The sequence below is a fragment of the Cynocephalus volans genome, chromosome 14 (assembly GCF_027409185.1).
Source record: "Cynocephalus volans isolate mCynVol1 chromosome 14, mCynVol1.pri, whole genome shotgun sequence".
Lineage (NCBI taxonomy): Eukaryota > Metazoa > Chordata > Mammalia > Dermoptera > Cynocephalidae > Cynocephalus > Cynocephalus volans.
In genome coordinates this window covers 43,331,862-43,344,797 of record NC_084473.1, presented here as the reverse complement: position 1 = coordinate 43,344,797, position 12,936 = coordinate 43,331,862, and the positions used below count along the sequence as shown (strand labels likewise).

The following is a 12,936-nucleotide window of genomic DNA, read 5'->3' as shown; positions in this document are numbered from 1 at the left end:
AGGTCCGTGTGGCAAAGAACTGACGTCTCTGGCCAACAGCCATGGGAGTGAGCTTGCAAGTGGATGCTCTTCCGGTCGAGCTTTCAGATGAGGCCACAGCCCCAGCTATCAGCCTGACTGCAACCTCATGAGAGACCCCAAGTCAGAAGCACCCAGCTAATCTGCATCCAGATTTCTGACCTGCAGAAACTCTGAGAAAATAAATATTCATTGTTTTACACCAATAAGTTGTTGAATAATTTATTATACAGCAATAGATACTAGCGCAGTATGTGTGTGAGTATCCATGCAGCAAATGTACAGAAATTTGCCTGAAAGGACCCATAGCAAATTTGTAGTAGCAGTTTAGTCCGGGGATAGAAGTGGAAAGAGAATATAAACAAAGACTTAACATCGTTCTTTATATTTTTTCTTTATATTTAAATCTTGCTTGAATCTTTTATAGTGAGAATGTATTTTTATATTACTTCTGCTCTTTTTTTAATTTTGAGAATACAAATAAAAGTTGAAGTTATGACAAGAAGCTTGGTTGTTAAAAAATAGTAAAGGACTGACATTTTCAGAAATGATGAGATGAAAAATCCTTTTCCATGTTTTTAGAGTTTCTTAAATATCCAAAATACCTTTTTATATAAGGAAGGAGAGAAAGAAGGGAGGAAAGGGAGGGAGGGGGGAAGGGAGGCAGATTTTCTTTTCTCTTTATGGCTCTGCACAGCCACCCCTTGAAGTATGATCTTAGCTAAGATCACTTTTTTTGTTGTTTTTTTTTGTTTTATTACTGTCCTCAGGAGACAAGAGGGCAGTAGGGGTTAAAACCGAGGGGCACCAAGCCAGGGCAACCTACCTGTGATCCCCCAGCCAGGCAGTAACCAAGCCAAGACCAGGACAGCTCCTCCAAGTGCTAGCCTGTGATATCACAGCACACAGCTCCCCTAAGGGGTGTGTCTGTCCTTCATTACTTCCTGGAGAGCAGGTGACATGCTGCCCCTCAGCCCATGAAAACAGCCTCAGGGCAGACAGTTATTATAATGGATCTCAGAGAGACACAGGAGCCAGGAAGGGGATTCTGTAGGAATCTCCAGGCCAGGCCTCAGCATGGAGTGTGGATGGACAGGCGCAGAGGGCCTACCCCAAATAGGGATGAGAAAAAACAGGGCTTCCGCGGGTTTCTGCAGGTACATTGAAAGCTGCATGAAGTAAGGAGGACTGGCTTTCCTGTGAAATTGCCCCTTGGTGTCTGATGACTTCAGGATGGCTATGCTGAGCTGTGCGTGGGAGTGTGGGCAGAGAGAAGCGTGAGGCGGCCCACGGGGCAGGCCAGAACACCGAATCTTCTCTAGAGAAGGAAACAGTCATAAGGTATCGGTATCTCTCCCGCCTGGGGGACTGACTCCATGTGTCCAGTGAAAAGTAAAACACAGGGGGACAGGGCCCCAGAGTGGTCACTGTGCAGGAGAAAGTGAAGTTGGAGAAGGCAGCACCCTTAAAATAAAGTGAAGAACGAAAAGGATTCAAATGCCCCAGAGACTAGTCACACTAGTGCTTGAGCCTTGGAAGCTAGTTTGTGTGACAATGGCTGAGGTGCTCACAGACCCACGGACAAGTCTGGAGAGAGAGACAGACTCTGCAGCACCTGAATCACAAGACCAAGGAAGGAATGAAATGCCTGCTTGTTCAGCACCGGGGGCTTTCTGCCCCTGCTTAAGGAGCTCAGTCACCCGGCAATCGTGAGCATCCTCTGAGGGTCTGGCCCCTCTGTGGCCATGTCAGGGAAATGACAACCCAGAGGGCAGGGGGCACCCTCAGGTGCCTGGTTATATGCTCTTGTGCCCCTTGCCCAGCCTCTCCAGATCTCTACTTCCCCATCAGTAAAAGGGAGGTAATTATACTCCCTCTACCTGGTTGGCAAAGGGACAGTCCCCAGACGCATACATACACAATGCTTGAACCTATGTGGCTCGAACAATTTTAGGCTGAAGGGAGAGTGACCAGGACAACCTCATGGAACCTTCCTTGTGGACCTAAGCTCGTGAAACAGCTCTTTCTGGTGCCTATTCCCAGGAGTAAGACTGGCAGCAAAGCTGAAGCCACAGACTTGCAGGCCAAATGGCTGGTCTCTAACCAGGACTGGGGACCGGGGCTCCAGCCCAGGAGGACAGCCAGTGTGGTCCAGCAGAAGTGAGGCTAGCTGAGTGGCCCTGAGCAGGAGAAGGCAGGGAGAGCACTGACCAGAGCCAGGTGCAGCCTGGGTTGGAAATCTAGCTCCGTGGGGACTTGTCCAGGGATCCCTCGTGGGTCAGTAAGTCCGGATTTCTTTTTCTTAGTAATCATAGCAGCAGAGCCAGGCTTATGCATGGGCAAAATTGGTCCCTGCCTTGAGCCTGTGCTGGCCTCTTCTGACCATGATCCCTCCCCGTAGGATAAGGGGTCTGCAGGGTCAAAAAGACTTGAGGTTGAGAAAGGACCAAGAGAGAAGTAGAAACAGGCGCTCTTTTGAAACAAGAGAGGTTTTTTGTTTATTTTTGTTTTTGTAGCGGACCAGTACTGGGATCAAACACTGGATGTCAGTGTTATCAGCACCCTGCTCTAGCCAGCTGAGCTAACCAGTCGGCCTGAAATAGGAGCTTTTTAGGACAGCGAAACTACACCGTATGATGCTATCATGCTGGGTGCATGTCACTATACGTTTATCCAAACCCATAGAATGTGCGGCACCAAGAGTGAACCCTAACACAAACGATGGGCTGTGGGTGATAATGACGCGTCAAGGCAGATTCAATTGCAACAAATGCACCACTCTGGTGGGGGACATTAGTGGTGAGGAGGTTGGAAGGGAGGGAAGGGGGATATGGCAACTCGCTTTACCTTCTTATTTTTGCTGTGAATCTAAAACTGCTCTTTAAAAAAAGTCTCCTAATTTAAAACAAAGAGCGAGAGACAGGAGCAGCAGGAGAAGGACAGGAGCAAGGGGGAAATAGCCAAGTCATACCCTCAGGGGAACAGGGGAGGGAAGGTCTGTCGGGGTCCCGAAATTCTGAACAGCCCTCACCTTCCAGCCTGTGTGTGCCCGACTCCCCCGGCTCCCTGGTGCCTGTGCACAGACGCTCGAGCTGGGCATCTGCACTCTCCCGTTCTATATCTGAGCAGGCCCAAGAGCATCTCCTCCCAAAAGAGAGCTGAATACACTATCCCTGGGCCCTGCTTTCTTCCGGGGTCATGCAGGGACCCACAGCCCTGGCAGCGACATCTGGGTGTCTGGGCTGCTTTCTTACAACATTAATATTTATGAGATGACATATCTTCATTTAGATTCCCTCAGTAGATCAATAATTAATATATTTGCTACAAACCAGACATCGCCTCATCAGAGTTCCATTCAAAGCAGGCTCTCTGCTTGCCGGTAACCACACTCATCTTCCCGAAAATGCACCACTCCTTTGCTCAAAACAGTCGAGATCCCCACTCCATCCCTTTCCTCCTTTTCCATTGTTCTCATCTCACCTGAAGGATTCCAGCAGGTCCTGTTTCATTGAGGGTTGCGTGCTAGAGAGAATACTCAGGAGGGAGGCTGGAATGGCTGTGCTCCCCTCTTGCACGACCCCAGGAATGTCAACAGCTTCCCCCTGTCTTCAGTTCCCACAACAGCTATTCCCAACCTTCACCAGCCTCCTCATGCCTCCCACACCCCCACTTCTCCCCTCACCTTGGAAAAGGACCTCTTAGTTCAAAAAGAAGGCAAATCTCATTGCAATGCCCTCAGCAGATTCAAATTAAATGATTCCTTTGCCCACTCACCTATTCCTAGATTCCCATCCCTAACCCCAGAAATGCACCTGCACCCAGGCTGGTCTCCAGGCTTCCCCTCCACCTGGGAGGCGGGCGTCCAGCTTTCTCCCCAACGCCTACCCCTTGTCTGCCCCTGCTGTATCAATGGTCCCCTCTCCCTCCTGGCTCCATCTCTCCCTTAGCACTGCCTTTTTCTTGACTATCTACAACATTCTGAAAATACTTCACCTCCATTCTCACTTCGGTCTACTGTACTTGGGCTTCCGTCCAGCCGTCCCACCTAGACAACTCCTGCCAAGGTCACTAGTGACTTCCTCAATGTCAAATTCAACCCCATGTTTCAGGTCTTATCTTAAATAATCTCTTGGGAGCATTTGGCACCACTTGCCACTTCTTTACTTTTTATTTAATACTCTCCGCTCTTTTGGTTTCCGTGATGCCATTCTTTGCTACTCTTCCTCCTACCCACGAGGTCCTTCCCTCTCATGCTGCTACAGGCTCACCCTTGGATTTGGTAACCTTCCCTCACCCCCAAGGTGTTGTCTTCAGCTCTTCTTTCTTCATAGTTAAGGTACTTACCCTGGAGAATGACATCTTCTTTATAGCTTTAACTACTACTTAGACACTGACAAATCCCAAATCTAAATGCTCAGTCCAGATCTCCCCCAACTTTTAATGAGAATAGCCAACTGCTGGACAGCTCCCTGTAAATTTCTCGCAGGCACCTCGAGTTAACACGTCCCCAACTCAGCTCCACCATCTGCCTCCAGCCCTGCTGTCCCCCTTGTATTCCTTGTCTCAGTGGATGGTGTTACTATCCTCTCAGCTGGATCTGGTCACTACATCCAACAAATTACTGCTCCTTAATATTAAGTTATTCTCTTTATTTCCATTGCAGCCATCGCCTTATTTCTAATTCTCATAATTTCTCATTGGGATCCTGTCAACGACCAATTTGTTCATGCCTTCAATGTGTTTTCTTATTCTTTAACTATTTTTCTAATTTTTCCACAATGCGAATTAACAATACATTCAGAATAAACAACGAAATCCTATTTTAAAATAATGTCCATGAAAGGGCTGGCCAGTTAGCTCAGTTGGTTAAATTGTGGTGCTGATAACACCAAGGTCTTGGGTTCAATCCCTGTAATGGTCAAAAAACAAATGAAAAAAGTTTTAAAAACCCACCAAGATCAAGGGTTTGGATCCCTGTACTAGCCAGACAAAAAAATAAAAGCAAAAGACAAAACAAAATAAGAAAATAACGTACGTGCACTATATCTGCCCAATAGTTCATGGTTGTCCAACTCTGTGAGCAGGCGGGACCCCCTTATAAAACTGGATTCTCTCTTCAGGCCCCAGAATATGTTCTTGCCTTCCCATATTATCTGCCACTTAGCACACTCACATAAGTGGACAACTCATGGGCAGGACAGCAGAAACAGGAAGGAAACTGAGACTCAAAAGTCAAGGTTCAAACCCGCCTTCTGCTAACAAGGTGTGTGATGGGAGCAAGTTACTTAGTAGCTGAGCCTCAGTCTCCTCACCAGGGCCATGGGGATAATATCACCTACATCACAAGGCTGTGAAGGATCAATAAGACAGCTTATGTGACAGCATTTAGCAAGGCTCCTTCTAAGAGTAAGATCTGAACCACAGATCATGAGAGCAAAGCCCCAATAAATATCTATTACTTACTTCACAGACTAACTACAAAATTATTTCTTGCCTTCTGCTCCAATGTGTCCTTTCCTTAAATTATCTCTATACTTTCATAGACTCATCTTGTCTCCCCCTCTTATTAACTATCCTAAGAGGGGTGGGGGGTCCTGCTTTCCCTCCTCTTGTTTCCCACAGTCTTGCACAGTCTCTGCATAGAGATCGCTTAACAAGTGCACAGTTATTAAGAAGGGCTTAACAAGGGCTTGTGCTCAGTCCTCCAGACAAATCTGGAACTTACTTTCTAGGCTATGAGAATGGAGAAACATATTTCACAAAGAGGAGGAAAATAGGGGGGCATGTGGGTACAGGGGAGGGGGGTAGGGCAGGAAGCACTTACCTTTACACTGCAAACCCTGCCGCAAGAGGCCCCAGAGCAAGGACCCACAGTGGTCGCAGAAGGTGGGGACCTTGTAGTTGTGGATACCGAACTTGTGGGGCATGTTGACACTGAACCGCTGGGAGCCCACCTGCAAGGATGGCAAAATATGGGTCACCATGGAACTCCTTCATGCCCCGAGCACTCATTTTTGGAACTGTTACAGAACTTCTTTCCCAGAAAGCACTTGGCTCTGAAAGCTGCCCTGAGAAACTAGATGAAGAGAGCCTCCATCCTGGCCCCAGCCTTTGCTCGCATGCCCCTAACTCATCGTCTGCTGCACCGTTCAACCTTGCAGGCCAGGCCTGCTCCCCCATACAGCCCCTGCAGGATGTCAGGCATCTAAACAGTCACAGCACCCAGCCTCAATTTGCACTTCACACTTCAGCCACTCAAGAGGTCACTGTGTGCTGCTCTGTGCATGGAAGCCTCGCCTAGGGACAAACAGTAATTATAACAAAGATGGCTAATACAGAGGGGTGACCACTGAGGACCCTAAGGTATCCATGCCAACCACACTCCAGGCTCCATTATCTCAGTTAAACCTCACCACCACCCCAGGGGGTGGAACCATTGCTACTCCAAGTCCACAGGCAAGGAAATTAAGGCTCCGTGAGCTCAAGAATGTGCTGTGAGCTGATGAGAGGCAAAGACAAGCTTCTACCCCCACAAGTCTGAATTCAGAGCCCTGGCTTTTTAACCACCGTGCTGCCTCTTGTTATTTAAAAGGAGTAAAGAGAAGGTGGCCAGATGGGAAGGGAAGGAAGCCCAGGTGTGTTGTGCGTGGGCCTAGGTCTGCCACTGACCACCCATGAGGGCTCAGGCAGGTTTTCTGACTCCTTGGGTCCTAGGATTTCACATCTAGCAAATGAGGATGGCACCCCTGTCCCACCTAATGTCCCAGGATGGGGAGGTCAATGAGATGAGGGTGGGAGGGGTGGGAAACATGGAGTATTCCATAGAAGCATGGGTTTCTCAGCACCAGTCTGCCTTCCTGGATCTTCTCTGCCTCTCCACGGAGCTGCTCTCTGCCTCTAGTGGAGCAGCCACATGACCCAAGCCCCTTTCAGAATGGGCAGGAAACCACCACCGAGACCTCCATGGGCTGGGAAGGAAGTTGCTCTGCTACCCTGGGAGTTAGGGAGTGGACAGCACGCAGCCGAGCTGTGCCTTGGTTCACTGGCTGACCGGTGAGTGATGGGGGGAGCATTAGCACTGGGCAGGAGCAGGGGCACGGGCTGCATGCAAGCACAAAGGCATGCCTGTGCCCACGCGCATGTGCCCAGGGTCACCTGACTCCATAACGAGCTCCCCATCTGACTCCTTACTCAGCTCCAAGGAATGGCTGATCTTTCCACTGCACCAGGATTTTACTGATCTCTGCTTGAGATGCATGGGCTATCAATTAGGGTCCTGCCTGGGTGCAAGATTCCCAGATTTACTGAAAACAACTGTACCCACCCCTCCTAGACTCGTAGCTTAGGTGCGCCTATTTGTGAATATAGACATGTCCACTCTACCTCTGTCTGCCTCACCCCTGAGGATGTATGTGGTCACGGTGCCCACTCTATCCCAACAAATCCTGAAGATGTGGTGGACCTATACTGAGGACAGAATCGTGGTCTCCCAGGAATAGCCTCACAGGGATATGAATGACAGACGAAGGTGAAGAGGTGGGAGTTGTTCTGAGGGACTAGGAGATTCAGCAGGGGTGTAGACAGAGCCGTGTGGCCCTTAGCTGAGACCACTAAGGATTCTAACATATCAGAGAACGGTGGAAGGAGGATGAAGGTGCACACACAAAAACATGCCACTGAGTCAGACAGAAGCAAACACAGAGACTGCGCATATGTGTATGCAGGTGCGCGCACACGCGCGCGCACACACACACGCACAGTCCTATTGAGGAACACACAGAAACAAAAGGGATGAGTGAGACTCACAGAGAGAACATGGAGAGGAAAAAAAGGGTAGAAAGACAGAACTGTAAGATTAAAAAGAAGACAAAAAGAAAGAAAAGAAGGTGGCACAAAGAAAGACATAGCACGCCTTGACTACCACACGTGGAAGTGCAGAGAGCGAGGGAGGGAGTCCTCAGTGTCACCACACACACAAGACAGGGCAGGCACACCAGCTGAGTGCTCACATATGAAAGGTCCCGGGAGCCTGTCGGCAAAGCGCTGTTCAATAGGAGAGAGCATGGTGTTTAGGGCCACATGTGCTTGTGGTGTGTATGTATATAGATGTGCATGTGTGCACGTGTGTGTCACACTGAAGGTGGTGACAAAGAATGAAGTCAAGAGTTGGCCCCCAACAGTCAGTACCTGGCAGAGGGCATGGCCATTGCCCTGATGGGCCAGACACACAGACACTAAAGGAGACAGGCGGAAGATAAGGGTGTGGAGAACCGGGATGGGCAGTCAGTTCTGTCAAGCTAAGAAACTCAAAGCCCACCTTCCTTAATACATAGCAATTTGTCCCTTGGGACACACGCCAAATTTGTGAATGCATATCATGGAAGAATCTTCACTGCTCAGTATGCCAGGAAAGATAGTCAGAAGAACCAGGTCATAGATCAAGCTGGGTTCTGTGCATTTCAAATCTCAACTGTCTAACCTGCATGGCGTGGACTCTTGTAGGACTTTTCCCTCCAAGGAAGTACAGAAGAACTTTAGGAACCTGCAGACATCCACAGGTGATGAGACTTATAAAGACCCTTGGGGGCAGGACTCCTGTGAATGCAGGAGTGTTCTTTGTTTCTCTGGGACATGGCACATGCCTTCCATACAGGAAGTACCCAATAAATGTTCAATGGACTGTCCACAGGAAAGAAGGAAGCCAGACAGCAAGCAAGCCATCTCTTTCTTTCATTTATCCATGAAAGCGATGTGGGTAACAGTGTACTTGGGGCTATGGTCCTAGACCAGGAGACCCCAGTGCTGACTTGCAATTGTAACCATGACAAGAGAAGCCCTGCAAACTACTTTGGTGCTCTGGACTCTGTCTGCCCTTCAGGGACATGGAAGGCTTAGTCTAAGCCTTGTCCCTTGCTGCTTTCCAGAGATGGTATGAAAGCAAAAGGAGATAAAAGATGGGAAATGTCTTAGATGCCAAGATGTTATTTGGTTGAATTACTGAGAAGCAGGTAGAAGGTCTCTATAAATCATTCCTTTTGGAAGCCAAGTTATAAACCCGGCTGATTATAAACCCACCCAGGACCTCTCTCTGACCCCTAATTCTGATGGCTCATGATCATACAGTACTTATTTCCTTCACCTAGAATTAAAAGCATGGCTTTTAAACCACCTGTTCTGAACACAGATAACACCTAAGACTTGTATCACACCTGTCATCTTCTCAGAGAGGCTTTTTAATCTCTCAGTGGGAACGTCATTCTCCCAATCACTCAATTAGGAGAAACTTAGCTTCGTCGTTGAATTTACTTGCTTCCTTACCCCCAGCAACTTCCCTAAGAGCCAATCTGACACTAGCTTCTAACATTAAGAGACAACATAGTGCAGCGGTCAAGGGCTCAGACTCTAGAACAGACTGCCTGGTTTGAACGTGGCTCTTTCACATACAGGCTGTGTGATTTGGGGCAAGTTAATTTGACCTCTCTATGCCTTCATTCTCTCTGTTGTAAAATGAAGATGATGATAACATCTACCTCATTACGGTCGGTATGGGATTAAATGATGTTATAGTGTTAAATCAGGACGTGGTAAGTGCCCCATGACTGTTGACTGTAATTATTATTGTGGTTATTTCCATCTCCTAAGTATTCCTTGTATATGTTCACTCCATTCCCCCATCACTTCATTAAAGATAAGGCTCTGCCTGTGTGTTGTGTTTCTATCACTGTTTATTACCTGCTGGAGCCATGGACACATCAGTTTGTCACTTCAGTGTTCCGATGAGATAATGAAATAAAAGAATTCACATGTTCCTTGCGGGCTTTAGCTCCGGGATCATGCTGCTCTTGCAAGATATCCACAGGGGCAGAACTGACTTGGAGCTGTGTTCATTCTGTAGCTTGTCCTCACGCCAGAAGACTGTGAACAACTCCCTTCATTTTTGATCAGCACAATGAAGCAAGCCACAGGATCCCAGAGAGATAAGGTTTTCTTGGGGACTGAGGAGGAGGCAGTGAAGGAGGGGCAGGAGGTGAAGAAAGCCCAGAATTTGAATGTTATAAATATTTACCTCGTCGGGAGTTTCCTGTTTCTTTAATCCAGCACACTTCGTAATTATGAGCTCATGACATCGCTTGTGGACCACGCAAGTGCAAACTGCAAATGGCAAAAATAGGAAGGCTGAGTGACAGGGGGAAAGAAAGTTTTCATCCCAAGATTTAATCAGGTCTCAATGGAGGCACAAGGGGAGCCATGCCCTTCTGTCATGGGTCTTAATTCTACATTGTTGCTAAAGCCCTTTATGTAGTTATTTCAAAACACTTTGCCACTAGAGCCATTAGGGTTTCCTAATGCTCTGGAGAAGAATGAAACATGTATATTTCATTCAAAGGGCATCAGTTTTCTCTAGTTCCAGGAGTACTGATCAATTTTCTGGCTCCAATATCCAAGGTCAGGGAATAATTTCCTGCCCAGCCCTCCCGTGGAGCACTGTCTATTAAAGGTGTTGCGGTTATCTCCTGCTCCACTCAGGATCATGCCAGAGAGGCTGCTGTCATAGGTAGAATTGCAGCAGGTGGCACAGAAGTTCTTAGGCTTTTTAATCTGTTGTGCCCTTACATGCCAAATGTTAAAATTTCCCTTGAATTTAGTATGTCCACAAGAAGTGGCCTGTAGCTCTGTCTACTGTGTTATGGAGCTGTGTGGACAATAGGTGGCTGACAAACTAACTCTCTTTTTGCTCACCTGTTGCCCAAAAGACACAGCCACCTCCCAGAGACTCCACCCTCATTCCCCAAGAGTGAGACCCAACCAAGTTAAGCAGTGCTGGGCGAGGAGATGGAGCAGCCTCCCTGCTCTAACCTCAGAGAAACCTCAACTTGACCACACCATGTTTCCAGCCTCCAATTTTGTGCAACTTAACCTTGTGTTTGTAGTCAATTAAATACCTTCTAGCGAGCTTTAAATTTTTAAGAGCTAGTGATTCCACAGTAGAGATAAAAAAGAGAATCAGCAAACACCACTCAGTGATACTGACTAAAGAAGGGACAGAATACACAGACCCAGCTCAGTGCAAAGAGGGACTCTCAAAGAGCCTCCAGTTGAAGTCATGTCTCACTAGGAACGACGAAAGCGCTACTTGCTCCAGCTGACACGAAAAGGCCGGGTGGAGTGGGGGCTTGCTGAGACCACTGGGACACCTACAGATCGGTGAAACGTGCCAGGTACCCCTCATACATATAAGTACATGTACATATGTGGGAGCAACAGCCAGGTGGGGACAAGGCAAGCAGAGTCCCGGTTCTTGGAGGAGAGCATAGCACACAAAGCATGCAAACTATATAGAGCCTCTAAATGTGATCAGACTAGCACATGCCTCCTGGAGCATCAGCAATCTGCACCTAATCACCTAAGATTTGTTTCATAAAATACCTCTTACCTTGACACTGGTATCCCTGCTTTCCTATGACACCCCTGAAAAGAAGAATACAGACCCTTAAGAAATTTACTACATCAAAAAGCACACATACAAAGCCACCCAATTCTGGCCACCACCCACATTGCACCAAGTTCCATAGAGTCCACTGAGCAGCAGGATTTCATTCCTGCTTGTAGGATTCCTTAAAATGCCTCCTTCCAGAAGACCGCAGAGGACAGCACCAGTGCTTGGAGGGCAACCCCAGTGCAAGGTTTGGTCAGTGCCAGGGCTTGGTTTCCTATATAAATCGCCATTCCAGCAGGATCAGCAGTGTTCTAGAAAGCCACAAATGACCCTGCCTGCTCTCAGCAGGCCTTGATCAGGTGAACATGCCCTTCACCCTGGATAAAATGACTGTTCCTTGTCTTTCAGCCCTAGGACATGCTTTGCAGGCTAAATGTACAGGACAGTGAAGGGTTATGGGCCAGTGTGTGGCCAGGACTGGGGGTTCAATCTACCATGTGGGTGAAGACCAACATTAGAGGTTTCCCCTACATGGCCAGAGTAAGGTCCCTGGGGCAAGGCTGGAGGTCAGTGTGAACACAGAACTATCCACCTAACCTGGCCTTACCCCATCCTCCATGTACCAACAACAGCCGGTCAGGGAGCTCCCTGCAGTTCCCAGCTAGCGGGAGGAGCCAGAGTCCTTCAGCCTACACCCTGGGAAACCTGGAGCTCAGTGCTGTTCCCCACGGGCTTAGAGGACACCAGTCACTAAATCATGACCAAAGTGCAGAACATGGAGGTCAGATGGCTCAGCCAGCCTTGGGAATGAGAAGTGTCTGTGGCTGGGGTGGGGCATTATTTCTGCCTCAGTTGGGTTGAGTTTGCTTTGGGCTGTGTCATCTCAGATGTCCATGCCAACCTCAGTGACTTGTTTCGTAACACCACGAGAATAAGAAAAGCTACTCCTGGACACCTCGGGAATGCAGCGGGGCCTCACAGCCTAATTCAATCATCCCCTGGCTGGGTTCATACTGAAACCTGGCCTCAATTGTTCTCCCCCTCTGGGTCCAAGTGTGCTGGCAACCCCTGCATCCTCCTCAGAGAGCTCAGAGAGCTTGCCGGGAAGGCTGGTGGAATGTCAGGAAAAGCAGGAGCTTTAAAATCAGCCTAGCCAGGGGATAGAATCGTGCCTCTGATACTTCCTAGCTAGAGGACATCAGACTAGTGTCTTTTTCATTTCTGAACCTTGGTATTGTTAACAGAATGGGGTTAATACTACATAGCTCATAGGATATTAAGAAAATTTAATTAGATAATTCCATGCCTAAGGTAGAATCTGACATGTGGTGGTTATTCATTAAAACTCCCCCTCCAACCCCAAGACAAGCACTCCATTATCCTCTTCCATTTCTCAAAAAGCCTACTAACTACCTCTTTCTGCTTATCAAAATCCTAGTCACCGTGAAAGGAGAAATGCCACCTCCCCCAGGAAGCCT

The 12,936-nt window shown here is 48.1% G+C and overlaps 1 protein-coding gene across 1 annotated transcript in view; it reads right to left on the bottom strand.

Moving 5' to 3' along the window:
- The window catches only part of PRKCE (protein kinase C epsilon), a 505,249-nt gene that overhangs the window by 193,174 nt on the left and 299,139 nt on the right, over positions 1–12,936 (bottom strand). Inside the window, exons 5-7 of the mRNA XM_063077698.1 lie at positions 11,456–11,490; positions 10,088–10,173; positions 5,846–5,975 (exon numbers count right to left, since the gene is read on the bottom strand). Of these exons, the coding sequence (XP_062933768.1) occupies positions 5,846–5,975; positions 10,088–10,173; positions 11,456–11,490 (251 nt within the window). The remainder of the gene's footprint in view (positions 1–5,845; positions 5,976–10,087; positions 10,174–11,455; positions 11,491–12,936) is intronic.